This window comes from Tyto alba, unplaced genomic scaffold, assembly GCF_018691265.1.
Source record: "Tyto alba isolate M040663 unplaced genomic scaffold, T.alba_DEE_v4.0 Super-Scaffold_26, whole genome shotgun sequence".
NCBI classification, from domain to species: Eukaryota; Metazoa; Chordata; class Aves; order Strigiformes; family Tytonidae; genus Tyto; species Tyto alba.
In genome coordinates this window covers 1,841,059-1,858,117 of record NW_024881300.1, presented here as the reverse complement: position 1 = coordinate 1,858,117, position 17,059 = coordinate 1,841,059, and the positions used below count along the sequence as shown (strand labels likewise).

The window sequence follows — 17,059 nt, the reverse complement described above, 5'->3', positions numbered from 1 at the left end:
GCCCTTGCTCTGTTTCCATCACGAGGCAGATTGTCTCTGCCAAGCACAGGGAGATGTTTCCCAGGCTTGCAGCTTGACCAGGGCCACGTTTTCAGAGAGAAATGTGGCTGCTGGGCCCCGGACTCTCCCCAGAAGGGGAACAACCCTGCCTTGGACACAGATCCATGTCTGGCTAAGATCCCTCTGGAGAGGTTTGTAAGGGAAACGTGAGGTTTGAGGTGGGGCATATACTCTTTGATTTTACTGTGCTGTGGCCTTGTGCCCGAGCCGCTGCTCCTGCCCTTGAGCACACAGCCTTGAGCCTGGCAGCAGCCCTTGCTCCTGGCAGGGTCCCCCCAAGCATCCTGATACAGAGGGGATCATGCTGTCCCCAGGAGGGACAACGGTGCCTGCAAGTCACAGGGCTGGCTGCTGGGGCCGAGCGCTTGCTCTGGGCAGCAGGGCTAGGGATGCAGCAGGAGGGATGCTGGTTTGGCCCAGGGTGGAACACCACATCACCCCGGCCTCTCGGGGCTCTGCAGGGGATGGGGATACCCAGACACCTCCGGCAGCGCCCAGGTCCTGCTCAGGACCATGGTGACAGCTTCCCCAGGGATGCTGGAGAGAGCATCGCCCCTTCCCTCCTGCCACCACCCTTGGCACTGCCTGCTCCAGCCCACAGCATCAAGAGCCTCCAGCATCCCAGCCCAGCAGCGGGGTGACCCAGGCGCAGGGACAAAGGACGCCAGCAGCGTGTCAGATCACTTTATTGCCACATCAGCCACAGGCCAGAGCCAGTTCCCACAGGGGGTCTGGGTCCAGGCCCTTGACCCCTCTAATACTGTTGAGTAGATGAACCCCGAGCCTCCACGCTCACACACGGGCGCTGAGCACCCTCCATCCCGGCCACCACGGAGCAGCTCCGGGGCATCACTTCCATCCTGCTGCCTCCACCTCCGGGAGCTGGAGGCCAGCAGGGAAAAGCGAGGCAAGACCAAAGGTGCAGAGCGTGCCAGTCCTGGAGCAGCAGGAGCTGCCGCCACGTCCTGCCCCGGGGGCTGCCGGCGGTGGGGAGCAGCATGAGCCCCCTCGACCCCCTCAAACCTCCATGCCGGGCGCCCGCCCCAGGCCCAGCGCCTGCACCAGGTCGTCGCTGAGCCCGCTCTTCAGCGTCCGTCTCACTGCGGGAAGAGGAGAGCGTGGCACCGGCAGCACGAGCGGCGCTGGCTGCCAGGGTGTCCCCACGCGTTGGGTGCCTGCCTGGAGGCGGTGGCCCTGGCGTGCTGGGGAGGGAAGGGGCGGCAGCGGGGTGCAGTGGTGTGGTCTGGTCTCAGGGTACCTGGCGGGCTCAACGTGGGAGGTGGCCAGTGGGGAAGGAGCCAGGCAGGGCATGGGGACAAGGACACAGAGGTAGGACAGGGACACAAAGACAGGAAAGGGCGTCTGGGCAGGGAGATACGACCGAGTACAGGGACGGGGCCACAGAGATGGGACAGGGACACCGAGATAGGACAGAGTACAGGGACTGGGCAGAGCATGGGAAGAGAGACACGGAGATGGGACAGGGACGTAAAGATGGGACAGTATAGGGACAGGGCACAGGAACCAGGCCACGGGGCTGGGAGAGAGGACAGGGACGGGGCATGGGGACAGAGACGGGACAGGGCACAGGGACAGGACTCACAGGACTTCCTATTGCCACGGGACCTCCTGCGTTCCTTGTTGGCGCAGGGCCGGGGGTTGGCGTTGTGAGTCACCGATTTCACCAGTTGGTCCATGATTTCATCCGACGCGTCGTCTGGGGAGCTGGGAACGTCCTCCTGGGCTGGAGAGCCCTGGGCTGGGGTGGCGTGCCCCATCCCTGCACGGGGACAACGGGGATGCTGGGCATCAGCCGTGGCCAGCCAGCTGGGCGTGCCTGGGCTGCCTCTGCCACCCCGCTCCTACCCCGGCTGGCCCGGCTGCGGCGGGCAGGGGCGTCTGTGGGGGAGGTCAGCAGGCTCTTCATGCTCTCGTGACCCGCTTCCATCTGCTCCTCGGGGCTGCTGGACACCACAGCGGGCGACGGAGCGGCCTCGGCGATGCCGGAGAACTTCTCGGTCTGCAGCGGCGGGAGGAGAGGAGGGTGTCGGGGACCCGGGGGTGGGGGGGGGGGGGGGGGCACAGCACCAGGTGGGTGGCAGCCGGGCGAGCGTCCCCGTACCTCGGTGATGAGCCGACCTCGGGTCTTGTTGCGCTCGCGGTGGGCGGCCCGTTTCTTCTGCTGCTGCAGGACGCGCTCCCGGCAGGTACGGTACTCCAGGGCGAACTCCCGCAGCAGCTTGCAGATGGGCGTCACCTTCACGTCCCGCGCCGCGCTCGCCGGGTACCCCAGGTACAGCAGGAAGGAGTGAAACCTGCAGGGACGTCGGTCACGGCGGGCCACCGATGGGACCGCGGGGTTTTCACCGCATCCCCAGGGCCTTGAGCCACCAACCTGTTGAGGACGCGCCGGTGCACCACCTTCAAGACGACAATGCGCTGCGTGCTGTCCTTGAGGAAGTCAGTCAGCTTGCTCTTCAGCACCGGCTTGGTCTCATGCTTGGCAATCACCTTCAGGTTGTCCCAGGAGGCCCTGCACCTCCGCTCCAGCTGCACCAGGCTGTTGGCCAGCTCGTCAAAGTCAACCTGGAAGGGCGAGACGTCAGCCCTCGGCCGTGCTGGTGGAGCTGGGCAGCCATGGGACCCGCGCCCTTGCCTTGCCTGGGTGCCATCTGCCTGGCCTCACCTTGGCGGAGCGGGTGATGGAGGCGATCTCTGAGTAGAGGTCAGTGGTTTCTGGGAACTTCTCTACCACCATCTGGCAGAGATGGTGGAGCAGGGACTGCCGGTGCACCGTGTCCTTCACTTCCGAGACCTTCTCCAGGTAGCCCAGCTCAAAGCCTCTGCTCTGAAAACCCAGGGGATTCAGCAGGGCCTCTCCATCCCTCCTCCAGCAGACCTCCAGTCTGCAGACCCAGACCCACTGGTCCCCCCACCTGCACCACCCAGCCTCAGGTGCTGTCCCACGCTTCCCGTGGTCCCTCTTGGGTACCCAAGTACCACGGCTGGTCCTGTTCCCGCAACACAAGACAGGCCATGTCCCTCCTCACCTGGGAGCCGTTCAAGAAGTTTCCCATGGCCAGCAGCGTGGCCAGGATGCACTTGAAGGTGTGATTTCTGGCCAGCTGCTCCATGCCCACTTTCAGATCAAAGAGCGGCTCTGCAATCTCCTGAGTGACGAGAGAGGCAGTGAGACCCCTTGACCACCCTCCCCCTTGGGAGCTTCAACATTCGCCCTTGCCCTTGAGGACAACCACCTCATGGTCAATCCAAGCCCATTCTTGCCTTGGGGACCTGCAGCCTGTCCCCGGCCAGGACAGCATCTCCCAAACTTGGATATGGCTGGTCCCCACCAGAAACATGCTTGGCCAGCACTCAGCACCGCTGGGGCTGGGAGGGTGGAGGGCAGATGGGGTAGAGGGCTCCGTACCTGCTCCAAGCTCTCGTAGTCCAGTTTGAAGGCCCAGAGCTGGAGCCTGGCCGTGAGGTCGCTGATGGAAGACAAGGCGAGCAGGAACTGCTCCGCAGAGCCCAAGGGCACATCAGGGTTGGCCAGCTGGGCCTCCTGGATCTTCTGCTTCTCCTCCTCAGTTGGGACCATCGTCAGGATTTTCTAGAGCAGGCAGAGAAGGATGTGTCAGACTTCAGACATGGGACGTGACACCCCAGAGCTGGCAGTGCAGGCATCATGGCACGGAGGTCTCCTGGCCAGGGGAAATGATCTGCGCGAGGACCTCAGAGAGGCCAAGCTTCTCTCATGCTCACCTCAATCCCTTCTTTATTGACCGCAAACTCGTCAAAGTTGAGCACGGCTGTCTTGATGATGTGCATGGGTGGCAGCACCGTGAGGCCAATGTTGATGGCGTTGCTCCTCTTGGGGTCCAGCACCACCACCACCTTCTTCCCGTCGATGGCCTTCTGCAAAAAAGAACAGGATGGAAGGGGACAGCCGGGCAAAGGGCTCGCCTTCATGAAAACACCATGGACACGGGGAGCCGAACAGGGGCCCTGTGGTGAGCCAAACCTGCACGCTTGCCCATCACCATCCCCACCGAGCCTCTGGGCTGCTGGTACCCACCCTCAGCGTAGGGTAGGGGTGACAGGTCATGCCTAGGGTCCCCACAGGAACTAACAGCCTTCTTCCCACCCCTCAAGTCCCCATGGCTGATGGGTGCCAGCCCACTGGTACCTTTGAAGTTGGCACTTCCTTTGACCGTGACTCAAAGAGATGCTCCAGTTTGGCAGCATTGATCTCGACGTTCTGCAGGGACGCCCACAGTGTCGCCTGGCCAAACCTGCCTGGCCCCACAGTGCCATCCAGCTGCTTCAGCTCCTTCCAGAAGAGCTTCACTGTCCTCTTCTTCTTGGCCTGGGAGGGGCCATCTGTTGCTAAGGTGCCTGGCAGCCCTGGTGGGGGTGGGCAACCAGGGATGGCAGGAGGTGGGGGTGGAGGTGGTGGGCAACCAGGGATGGCAGGAGGTGGGGGTGGAGGTGGTGGGCAACCAGGGATGGCAGGAGGTGGGGGTGGAGGTGGTGGGCAACCAGGGATGGCAGGAGGTGGGGGTGGAGGTGGTGGGCAGCCAGGGATGGCGGGAGGAGGAGGGGGAACCATGACAGCTCCAGCGCTTGTTGCTTCGATGCCAGGAGGAAGGAAGGAGCCATTGGCCATAGGCCCTGTGTCCAGGATATCAAAGTCTTCTTCTTCAGCCAAATCAGTGAAATCCAGGTCCTTGATCTTCAGCTGCACGGGGCTGGCTTCCAGGCGCTCCCATGTCAGCTCCATGTCCTTCTTGATAGGCATCATCCCGGTGTTCTCCAGCTTCTGCGTGTGGGTCTCGGCATCTAGGCTGGACATGGCACGTGCCAGCTTGGCGTGGGCACTGGCCACTGGCCCGTCTGGAGCCCTGCCACGGAGCCAGCCGCCCTCCTGCTCCTGGCTGCTACCTCCCTCGGCGTCCATCTCCACCTCACCCTGGACTGGGGGGACGACGGGACCTCTTTCTCCCTCCCCGGCTCCGAGGAGCCCTTGGCGTAGAGCATGTCCAGCATAAACTTGGTGTCGGAGGAGATGGTGCTGCAGGAGTCGGTGGTGTCCGGCTGAGCCAGACGAGACCCTGCAAGGAGAGGGGGAGAGGCTGAGACAGCCCGCTTGGAGGGTGCAGATCGAGCTGGGGTCCTGCTCCCCGGCGGGGTGTGCTCGAATGCTGGCATTCAGCACGGGATGGGGAGGTACCACCCAGCTCCTCTATGGCTCTGGGTGTCACAGGTGCGGGCTGGGGGGCAGAGGACCCACAAACACCCCGACAGCACCTACTTATGTTGGGTGGCTCCATCCCGGGCTCAGGGGTGCCGCTGTTCCTGTCCCACGTGAGAGCGGTGGGATGATCCAGCGCCGCATCGCCGAGGACATCGAGCCGTCCCTTGGCCATGGAAGAGATCTTCTCCTTCTGGGCTGCGGCCAGGTTCTCCAAGAAGCGAGCTCTGCGAGACAGGGGTGGACGTTGGCTGGGAGCAAGGCAGGGTTGGGGGACAACGGGCAAACCACGCCAGGCCACACCGCACAGCCAGCCCCGCAGCACAGAAACCCCTCGCACCGGCCACACCGCATCGGGGACCCGGAGGACTCAAACTCCTCCGAGCTCTGCAGAGAGACGGGTGATGCCACCACGGCTTGGGGACAGGGACGCTGCAGCCCCTGAGGGGAGCCGCTTATGCCATCAGGGTGTCACCGTCACCTGTTGGTCCTAATGGACCTGGTGCTCACTGCGACCCTCGTCCAAAAACTGCAAAACCCAGGAGGGCGCCCGGGCAGAGACTCGTGGGGACCCTCCTGCTCCTCATGCCCTGCATGGCCAGAGCCCAGACGCCTCTGGCCGGGCACCGGCCCGAGGAAGCGCATGCCTGGAGACACACGCATGCCTCTACTTACTCAAACTTCCTCAAAATAGGCTTGTCCCCATGCAAGGAGGGGGAATCCTCCCGCCTGAGGGAAAACAGGGGTTAGCCCCCACTGCTGGCAGACCCCCCGGGGCTCGTGCCTCCTGCACGCAGCTGCCTGACAGCCCTCCAGCGTGGGACCCGCACCCCGCTGTCACCCCACAGCCCTGGGGCTCACAGGGAGCTGAGAGAGCCCCCTCCCGCCTGGGCACCACAGGGCGTTGGGTGCTGGTGAGACAGGGCACCGTCCACCCCCCCAACCAGAGCCACCCAGTTTGCCACCAGGATGGTGATGCCTCACCCCAGAATTGGGGGGGTGGGGGTGAAATCAGAGGGTGCCATCACCCCGTGGGGTGCTGGCGATGTGGGGAGCGGGCTGGGGGTCCCGCAGGAGGGGCTCGGAGGGTCGAGGCGAGGGATGGGGGCAGCGAGGGGGGTGCAAGGGGCAGCAAGGAGGGGTAGGGCAGCGCCCACTCCCGCCGGAGCATCGCCCTGGGAGGGAGCACACGCGTGCAGAGCCCAGGCACTTACCAGACAGGGGCAGTTTGGTGCAGCCTGCAAAAGGAAAGATAGAAAGAGTGGGCAGAGGAGAGGGCAAGCGTGGGCAGAGAGGAGGAGCGAGGAGGAGCTGGAGCAGAGCTACGTGTGCCTGAAGGATGCCCTGAAGCCCCTGGCCGGACCCTCTCAAATGCCTGCTCCCCCATCACACTTCTCTCCAGTCCCGGAGCCTGCCCAGACCCTGTTTCCCCCTGGGATAGGCGCACCCCACGCCCCTGGGGCCTCCCCGGGGGGACCCCCCCCCCTGCACCCAGCCCCTCCTGGCTGCTTACTTGTAGATGCTGCGCTCGCCCAGGCCCGGGGGCTGCTCCTTCTCAGCCAGGGGGGAGGCCAGGGCCAGCCGCACGCTGGACGCGCTGTTGTAGACGCTGCCGGGACAGGGTCTGGAAGAAGAGGTGACAGGGACTGAGAGCAGGTCCCGCAGGGTTACCCTGCACCCCGGCGTTGGGAACGCGCCCGAGCACCGCTCACGCCACATCCCAGCGGCTTCGCTACCCTGGGAGCATCCCTACCACGGGGCACACCTCCAGCCCCACTTACTCCGCCGCGCTGCTCGGTGCAGGGACAGCCGGGGTGTCCTCGGTGGGGGGCTCCTTTGGGGTGCCAGGGGACCCCAGAAGCGGTTGGGCATCGGGGCCGGGCTCCTGGCAGCTGCCTTGGGATCGCCACCCGCGCCGGCCCTCGTCCGTCCTCCTCCGCTCTTTGCGTCCCCCCGAGGGCGGCTCTTCTACATCGTCCTCCAGCTTGAGAGCGCTCTGCGGAGGGGCCGGGAGGGCATGGCACCGGGCACGGCCCCCCAGCCCACCCCACTCCCCCCCCCCCAACATGCACCCACCCTCCCCGCTTGCCACGGGGAGCCCCGCTCACTTCATAGAGCGCGAACTGCTGCTTCAAGTCGAGGTCGGTGCCCTTGCTGCCCAGGTACTGCTGCACCACCCGCTCCATGCCCTGCTGCTCCAGGCAGTCCGTCACGTCGTAGAAGGTGTCCTGGTCCGGGAGGGCTGCCAGCGTCTGAGCAGGACCAGGGGGGATGTTGCTGGGACCGGTGTGTCCCACCGTGTCACCGCGGGGACACCCTGCCACCCCTCCGCCCCCGGACCTTGTTGATCAGCGTCATGGTGAACACCAGCAGCTCCGTGTCGGCCCCGTTGCGTTGCTCCAGGATGGCCATCAGGTTGGACCACGGGCAGGCGCCTGGGAAAAGCGGTGTGTGCAGGTGACACGTGGGCTTGGGACACACACACACACACACACACACGTGCCCCCCCATTCCCCAGCGGGGACCCCACGGGAGGCTCTGGGGCTGCACCCACCTCTCGCCTGGTCCACGGCGTTGACGGCGTGGATAAGGAGCAGGGCGTTGGGCTCCGTGTACTCCACAAACACCAGCAGCAGCTTCAAGGCCATCTTCACCACCAGGCGAAACTGGGACATGGGACAGCCGCTGGGACGGCAGCGGTGGCAGGGGGGCTGCCGGGGCGCTGCCAGGCCGCTGTGGGGTGGCTGCGGGGGCTTTGCCAGGGGGCCAGGGACCAGATTTCAGCTGTGATGCTGGTGGCCAAGGGGCACCAGGAAGGGACCCGAAGCGGGATCCTCCTACTCAAGCTCTTTGCCCGTGAGCATGATCACATCAGGGCGGGGAGCTCTGGGGACCCTGGATGACTTCCAGGTGGGTGGGAGCAGGACCCGACACTCCCAAAGGTACCAGGGCACCGAGCCCGAAGGCAGAGAGTGGGGTAAAGCCCCCAAGGGATGGTGCAAAGGGACAGCCAGAGGCAGGGGTGCAGCAGGGGGCCACTGGCAGCCCCCCAAGGGCACCAGGGGCTTACCAGGCTTCCTGATAGCGTGTACAGCCACTGGACGGTCTCGTTGTGGTTGATGACACCCTGCATCCCATCCACGAAGAGCATGATCTGGCTCAAGGCTGCAAAGCAGAGGGCGGGCAGGGTCACGGCGCGGCAGGCAGGGCTGCAGCAGGCAGGGGCAGAGCTTTCCCAGCCCTGCCACGCCAAGGGCAAGCTCTGGCAGCTGCCCGCAAGGTAGCCCAGGCAAACTTGCTGCCTTTCCCCGCTGCTGCGTGCCAGCCTTCCTGCCCAGGGATGAGAGGTGCCCTGTATCCAAATACCAACCCCGCAGGATGTAATTCTGATAGTTCTGGTCGGCCTCTGCCCCGACTTTGATCAAGCACGTCAGCCCATCCAGGTTCACGAACTCCGGCACCAGGTCCTTGTCCTCCTGCGAGGCAAAGGCCGGGCGTTAGGGCAGCGTGGGGAGGCAAGGGCGGGCAGCCAGCCCTGGGGGAGCCCCCCCGAGCCCCCCACTGCACCGGCATCACCGTACCTGAAAGAGCTGCTTGAGGGAGAAGAGGGATCGCCGCAGCTCCGGCCCCTGCGAGTTGTACAGCTTCTCTGGAAGGAAAAGAGAGAGGTGGCACGACGGCCTGACCCACAGGGGCTCGCTGCTGAACCGGGGCTCCAAAATGCTCCCGGCCATCCGGGAAAGCCCCACAACCCTGCTCACGCCCTGTGCCATCACCCCAGGATGCCGGCACTGCCCCCGCCTCTGGGACACGCAGGGTGGAAGCAGCTGCAGCTGCACAACCACTTATTTCAGCCCTGCCACTTTCCTATTTCCTTTTTTTGCCTTTTTTTTTTTTTTTTTTTTTTTTTTTCTGCCCAGCAATGACATAAATATCCCCTCTGGTTTCCTGTGCAGAACCGAAACAGGAACACGGGCAGGAGGCTGAGCTACTTTTAGCCACCCCGCCGTGGGCACAGCCCTGACACTGTCCTGGAGTCCCAGGCCACCCTGTGGCTTGTGAAGAAATGCAGGATGGGGACGGGAAGGACGGCAGCATGACACGGGCTGCTTGGGGACAAAAGGACGGTCACTGGGCTGAAGGCTGGATGGAGACTAGGTGCTCACGGGGACGATGGGGCAATGGGAAGCCGGAAAGCCCTGCTCCAACGAGCACAGACCAAAGGCGTCGGGAGCCAGTGCTTCCTTCATCCAAAAATCGAGCATCCCGAGTTATTTGGGACAGGCTTAGAGCTGTAACAGGCCAAAAGCGAGCTGTCCAAGGAGCTCTCCAGACGTGCCGATGAGGGCTTTGTAAAACACGAGGTCCCAGCAAGCCTCTTCTGTTCACTTATCGGCTTGTCAGAGCAGCCGAGAGGAAAAGCAGAGCAGCTCGGGGCTCAGCCGGAGCCTGGGAACCGCTGGCAAAGAGCATGACCCCGACCTCAGCCTTCCTGCCCCTTTCCCGCATCGCTCAGCTGCAGCCCTGCACAGCCAGCTGATGCCCGGCCAGCATCGCTCTGCTCAGCGCTTGTTTTCCCCCCCTGCTAAGGAGAAGAAAGGCTTGAAACTCCTGAATATTTTGCAGGACCACCGAGCAAGCTGCCCGAAGCCGCGGCAGCACTTTTGGCTGTGCGAGAGCTATTTGTTTGTATCCTGCAAAGCTATATTTAGAGTTTGTCTGAGTGACCCAGAATATCTGCAGCGGGTGGTGGGCTCCCAGCCGAAGACGCAAAAGTCCCGACCTCTGAGGATGGAGGGGATTAACCCAGTGAGTTCCCAGAAATCTCATGGGGGCCATGTCCCCTGCCTTTTTGGGGAGGGGTTATGGGGCAGGAGCAGCCCTGGGCTGTATTGCTCCTTCTCTCCATCATAAAAAGCCCGGACAAAACTCACTGCAGAGAACAACCCCACACACACTGTCTGAGGAGGGGCTGAGCCACCGGACCTGCACCAGCCCGGAGGAGGGAGCAGCCCCGACTCACCGATGATGGCGTGGACTCGGACGGAGAGCTGCGTGCGCAGGATCAGGGTCGGCCGTCTCCCCTTCCTGGGGGGGGGGGGGGGGGGGGGGGAGGAAACACTGTGTGAACGCCTGCAGCGGGACCCCCACAGCCCCCGGCCCCTCGCCCAACGGCCCCAACGCTCACGCGCGTGGGGTCCCCCACGTCCTGTCCTCGGAGGGCTCGGGCACCCTGTGTGCCTCACCTGACCTCCTCGTAGAAACCTTCCAGGTCATCCTTCTGCTCCAGCAGCGACAAGTCGAGGTCCAGGTAGTGTCCGGAGGGCGAGACCTGCAGCGTGCAGTCCTCCAGCTGGGGATGCAGACAGCCCGGCTGAGCCCACCACGGCCCCTCCGGAGGATGCGGCATCCCCGGGGTCACCCTCCCACCCACGCCCACATCCCAGAGCAGGGGGGGCAGGTCCCGCCCTGGCCCCGTGCAGGGATGTCCTGGCACCAGCCGGGTGGCAGATTGAGGGACATGGAGGCTCAGGCTGGGAAAAGGCGGAGTGAGGACCACCGGGCTCCTCAGCAATCCGCTGGGCAGGAGCCCTAGCAAGAGGCTGATCTGCTCCCCGGGGCTCCCCTTAGTCAGCTGGGGTGTGACCAGGGCAGGATCTGTCTCCTCCCAGGGCTGGTTGCTTCTCCAGAGCAGATGAACAGCCTTCTACCTGTGGGGACTGGGTCTGCGGGAACTGCCAAGGGACCCGGCCCAGCCAGGGATGTCCCAAACCAGGGCAAATCCCACAGGGATGTCCCAAACCAGGGCAAATCCCACAGGGATGTCCCCCAGCTGACACAGCCTCTGGCTCAGCCCGCAGCCACGTGGCATCTTCCAGTGGGACGGGGGAAAAGCAAACCCTGAGGGCATCTTCCCCAACAGTCCAGGTACACACCAACCGGGGGGCATGGCACCCAGAGGTGCTCCAGGCAGAGCACCCCACAAAGCCCCTGAGCCACCTGGGACCCAGCAGCACCCCACGGGCAGGTCTCCTGGCTGAGCTCCTGATGGGACAGGGCAATTTGCCCTCAAGGTGCAAGTAGAGGCAGCGCCTGCCTGGCCTTGCCAGCACCCCCCTGTCACCCCAGCACCTCCAGCCTGTTCCTAAAGTGTTTGCAGACCCCTCTGCAAGGAACTGATGCTCCTTTCCAAATCTGCACAGCAGTGCTGTAGAACCACCTGGGGAGCTGAGAACTGGGGACGAAACCCTATTATTGGGTTTTACCCTGGCTACCCTTGGGCAGGCTGGCGACCCACAGAAACGCTGGGAACTGCTCCAGCACCTCACTGAGGTTTGCTTTCCATGAAAGGCCCATCTCCTCGATTGCACAAGGGCTCACATGTATGACTTCACCGCAAGCATGACGTTAAAACCAGAAGGCAAAGAAAAAAATGCTATGTGCATTAAAATAATTAATGACCCTGACTAAGCCTCGGGATACGGGGAATTTGGCAGGGCGCTGGTGTTGGGTTGGACGCAGTTGTTGTGTTGTTAGCGTCCTGCTCCACCTCCCGTGGTTGCTGGCCACACCAGCCGCTCATGGCAACGTGCACCAAACACAGACCTCTGGCACCGGGCGAGCGCTCCTGGCTGCCAGCTCTGCCTCTGCGGCGAGTGCCACTAACACCCACCCCACGCAGGGTTTGCTTGCTGGGGAAAGCTTCAATTCCTCCACGGGGACAGGCTCTCCTGGGCATCCCTGCATCCGCCGGGGCACGGGAGACCCTTCCTGCATCCTCCCGGGCATCCCTGCACCCTCCTGGGCATCCTCTCAGGCATCCCTGCATCTGCCCAAGGCGTCCTTGCATCCTCCCAGGCACTCTAAACACATCCAAGAGCAATTCACAGCACCAGCACAAAAACCTTGACTTCTCTGGGCTGCCAGAGCCCCGGCAAGCCGGAGTTAACATCCCCAGCTCCCACTGGGGCCGGTGACATGTCCCAGCTGGTGGGGGAGGCCGAGCCCCAGGGACTCGACCCTGTGTGTTTCCTGTGTGAGCTTGGCAGCGCTCCCCATGAGGGATGCTCTGAGCACTGGGCCCAGGTTTGGCTGCGACCCCCCCCCCCCCCCCCCCCCCCGGTAAGCACCAGCCCCTGGGGATGGGGACGGGCCATCCCTGCCAAAAATCCCAGGGCAGCACTTCCGCGCCAGGGAGCACCGACTGCTCCAGGGCCGGGGTCACTCTGGTTATTTGGATGAGGGGTTTGCGCCGTGCGGGATCTGAGCCAGGACCTCAGAGCTGTGATGGTGGGGGGACGGCACATTGGGTCATGAGGGGACCGACAGTTCCTGGTGCGGGGCGGCCTCCTGCCCATAAAACCCTTTTAAAATGAGCTGGGCTTTGAGGGTCATGGGTGCTCCCGGGCAAAGCGGGGCTGGGGGAGGAGAGCATCCCACGCTCACACCTCCAGCCCACAGCTGCTGGGAGCCCCAGCCACCCCACAGCAGCACCGATGTCCTTCACCCACTGCATGGGGAGATTTTGAGGTCTTGCTGAGGACAAGATGCTTGTGCCGGCCCTGGTGTGGGACAAGGACCTCATGGCCTGGAGAGGGTTTCCCTGCCTGTATTAAAAATCCCCACTACCTACCCCCACACCTCAAAGCTGAGACATGGGGAAGGTTGAAACACACGGATCTCCCTGATCCTACCAACACCCGGCAGCTGTGGCTGGCTTCAAAGCTCAGCGAGGACACACGTGCCACAAAGGTGAGTCCCCAGGGAAAACCAGCTCTCCCCCCCCACCCCCCAAGTGGGATTGCCCCCTGCAAACTATGGGGGGGTGATGGAGACATCTCTACCTCTGAGATGGAGATGCCCTCCACCCACAGCTGGACTCGTGCCGCCCACCACGGCATCACATCTTCCTGCTCACCCCTATCACAGCATCCCCACACAGGAGGATGCTCCAAGGCTGGGCAGTGAATATTCTCTTTATCTGCCAGCAGAGGAAACACTTTTCCCCTCTCTCTGACACTTTCTTTTTGCTGGTAACCACAATTTCCTAACATCGCTGCGGCTCTTCTAGGAAGGCTATGGGGAAATTACAGAAAAAAATGTATTATTTGCTCCAGCTGAGGCAGAGCTCGAGGCAGCAGTTAAACACAAGGCACCGGCGGGTTAGAAATGCCCGGCATCACAGGGCATTTCTGCTCACCCTCCCAAAATACATGAGATTGATGGTTGATAGAGTTACGCCACAGGAGCAACCCCAGCCGGCAACCAAGCGCGTTCACCGTGCTTCAGTTTTGGGGCTAAGAGGGGTGTTTATTGCCAGGGCACTCGGTCGCTGCCTCCTGCCTGACGGATGGCAGCAAGTGGGTGGGAGCGCTGCCACTGCCTTATCGCAGGGGGGAAAAAAAATAAGCCCAAGCCAGGAGGGATCTCTGGAGGTCACCCAGAGCTGGCCCAGAACCTCACACTCCATCGCGCATGTCCCTCTCGAAGCTCCTGCAGCCAGGCTTGTTGCTCATTAACAGATCCCCTCGTTTCTCAACAGCAGCGGGGGGATCCCAGCCCTGGCAAGCAGCCGGTGTCCTGGCAAAGCCATGGCACGGATGCCTGGCCACAGCTCCCGTCCCGGGGAGCCACGCGAGGACCGTGCCGAGAGCTGGGGAGGGCCGGAGGCTGCTGAGCGCCGGCACTCGGCTCTAAGTGTTCAACCAGAAGCAGACGGCAGAGGTGCGAGGCGGTTAAGTCAGGGGGATGACAGCACTGCCAACAAGCCCATCTCGCCGCTCTCGTGCCTGCCAGAGGCTTTGTGGGGCAAAGACAAAGCCCCCCTTCGAGCTGGTTAGGAAATAGAGGACAAGCAAAGCTGGTGGGTCAGGGCTTGTGCACTTCATGCGTGCACTGAGGTCACCCCAGCAGTTCTCATCTATCCAACCCAAGAGCTTGCAGCGAGTTTACGGCACCCAGGCCGGTGAGCTGTCTGCTCTTCCCCAGCTTTCCAGGGGAGGAAGGGGAAAGCAAAGCTCCAGCCCGCCGGGCTTTGCAATTGTTTGGAAAAATCCCTAGATCCAGAGGTGAGATAGTGCCGGGGGCAAAGGAGCACAGCGGCCTTAGGGGACTGAAGAGACAGCCAAAAATGTCTCCCGTGCCAAAACCTGCCTGCGGAGGTTCAGAAAACCCCCACACCCAGCACGAGCATCACCCAAGGGTACTAGAAAAATGCTGGAAAGCAGGAGGAGATAGTATCGGCCTGGAGCCGAACAATGCGGCGGCAGCAAACAAAGCAGGAAGGTATTTTCAAGCACAAACACGCTTTCCGGAGAGCATGAAAAAGTCATCAGCGGCAGGTCAAGCTCAGGGAGAGGAAGCACCGAGGGTGTCATGGGGCAGGACAGGCTGTTCAAGGCAGCGATGCCAGCATGAGAAACCTCCTGTTCATCATCTCTGAGCTGTTCCCAGCTCAGGGAGCAGCTTTGTTGTCCCCAGGGAGGGCAGGACCCGGCTGGTCCCTCATGGCAGCTCATCCCCTGGGTGTCTGGGGTTTGATCCTCCTCCAACGATGCGGGGACCCCCCAGCTCAGCTCCCTCCCGGCCGGCCGCTGCATCCTGCTCCCCGTGCTCTGCAGCTCCAGGAATGCTGCCCAGCAGGACAGGTCTGGCACCGGGCATCCCCCAGCTGAATTTTTTTTTACAGCCAGTTCCTTGGGAAAAATCCGACTGTTCATTTACTAATTTTAGGGTGGCGAGTAATGGAGCTGAGTGCTACCTGGCACAAAGGGCACCAAGGGAGGTTTCAGTTGGTCGTGCCAGGGTAAAGATGTCTGCGTGGCTCCTGGGTGCCAGCTCCAAATTTGGACTGAGCTGGGTAGTTCAGAAGCTCGACCTCGCTTCTCAGGGTGAAAATCCTGCTGCAGGAGGCTCTCGAGGAAGACATCAGCTCATGCAAAACCCAGCCAGCATCCCAGCTTGTCAGGTCGGGACGTACCGCAGCCCTCACTGGCTCAGAAAGCTCCGTGCGATAAAGGCATCATGGTTTATAACCTATATAAACCAGGAATCTGCCTTATAATCCCAGAACGGGGTCCTAGCTGCTCACCTGCGATTTTACCAAGGGTCATGGGGTGATGCAGGCAAAATACAGAAAAAAAAAATATCCAGAGTTTGGTTTAGGCAGAGAATAGAGCCTGAAATCTCGGGATCAACACACCTCTGCCGGGCACAGGAACTTCTTGCAACGCTCCTGCACTCCGGAACGCCGCGTCCAGCCCCCCCATGCCACCACAGCAGCACCCCGAGCTGGCGATCCCATTACAGCCAGCTCCTGCCCAGGGAGGAGGGCACATGCCTGAAATTTGAGTTTGCTCCATTCGTCATGTCTCGGGGCTGTTTGTTCCCAAACAAACTCCGTTTAGTCACCGCCTAAAAATCCCATGACGGCGACGACATGGGACGCTGCTGCTTTGCTCCAAGAAAAATGAAAACGGGGATAAAAGGGAGGGTTTTTTGGTGCAGGCAAAGGTCTCGCAGCAATCCTCTATCCCCTGGCAGGCCAGCAAGCTTGGTGCCAGGCACACGGAGCTGATTTTCCCCTCCTGCTGCCTCCGTTTCTCCTGTCCAGCTCTGGGCAGGGCACACTCCCCCTGCCTGCCTGGGTTCCTGCTTCCCTTGCCTGTGCTCTTGCAAGACAGAGATGCTCAACCATTGCCAAAGCTCTGCTGGGTCCCATGTTCATACGGAGGAAAATAAGCCTGTCCCCATCATGTAAAGGATGCTCTGAAAGCATCACGCGAACAGAAGACACCCAGGAGGGAGGGTCCCCCAGCTCCTCAGTTCCCCAGCCCCTCTCTCCCAGCCTGGATCAGGCCTGAGGGAACGCAAGCAAGACGCGGTGCCTTACTTCAGCCTCCTGCCTTCCTCCCAGCTGGAGGAAATTGCTCAGCATGAATTTCCACCCTGCTCTCTGGCGGCAAAGCACTGCCGAACCGGAGGGGCGAGGGGCCGGTGGCCCTCCGGCTCCACCGTCACCTCGCCAAGGCCCACGCACCGCAGCGAGCAAGGACGCTGGCAGGGTCACCGGTGTCAGGGGGCCGGTGTGCATCCCGGCGAGGCTCCCGGGAGCCGGCGTGGAAGGGGGATGCATGCTGCCTGGCTCAGCCCCGACGACGTGGGGATGGACGCCTGCCTTCGCCCTGCTTCCCCCTGCCCGGGTTCCTGCCTGCTCTGAGCAAGCACATCCTCTTCCTCCCCGCCGACTCATCCGGGGCTGGCCGAGAGCTGGCATCTTCCCACGGGGGCTCACGGATTCCGCCGTGACTCACGCCGGGAGCTCTGCCCGAGCGCCGGCTGGGCCACGCCGCCCCTTCCCTCGCCTTCCCGCTCCTTCCAGCCGACGATCCCCGTTCCCTGCCCGGCGTGCCTTCCCCCGCCCGCCCGCCCCCGGCTCCCCCCTCACCGGCAGCGGGGCCCCGAGCAGGCGGTGCAGGGCGGGCAGCTGAGCCCCCAGGGCCAGCGCCTCCGCCACGGCGTAAACCGGAGCTCGCCGGGGCTCCGGGAAGCTGCCGCAGCCGAAGGGATCCGCATCCTCCAGGTACTGGACCCGGCACGGCACCACCGCCTCCGCCATGGCAGCGCGGCCGCTCCGCTCCCCTCCGCTCCGCCGGGGCGGGGGCTGCGAGGACACGCCCACCGGACACGCCCACCGGACACGCCCACCGGACACGCCCACCGGACACGCCCACCGAACACGCCCAC

The 17,059-nt window shown here is 63.0% G+C and overlaps 1 protein-coding gene across 1 annotated transcript; it reads right to left on the bottom strand.

Annotated features, from left to right (window-relative positions):
• Positions 1 to 730: 730 nt before the first annotated feature.
• FHOD1 (formin homology 2 domain containing 1) lies at positions 731 to 16,989 on the bottom strand. Its single transcript, XM_042797766.1, is given in 23 exon segments — positions 731 to 1,160; positions 1,664 to 1,840; positions 1,927 to 2,080; positions 2,183 to 2,375; positions 2,456 to 2,646; positions 2,747 to 2,908; positions 3,111 to 3,230; positions 3,491 to 3,673; positions 3,826 to 3,978; positions 4,250 to 5,037; positions 5,040 to 5,174; positions 5,375 to 5,541; positions 6,828 to 6,938; positions 7,096 to 7,310; positions 7,423 to 7,566; positions 7,655 to 7,749; positions 7,869 to 7,980; positions 8,385 to 8,479; positions 8,685 to 8,790; positions 8,896 to 8,963; positions 10,338 to 10,402; positions 10,561 to 10,667; positions 16,761 to 16,989. Coding segments are annotated over 23 exon segments (3,795 nt in total). The 5' UTR covers positions 16,932 to 16,989; the 3' UTR covers positions 731 to 1,077.
• Positions 16,990 to 17,059: the final 70 nt, after the last annotated feature.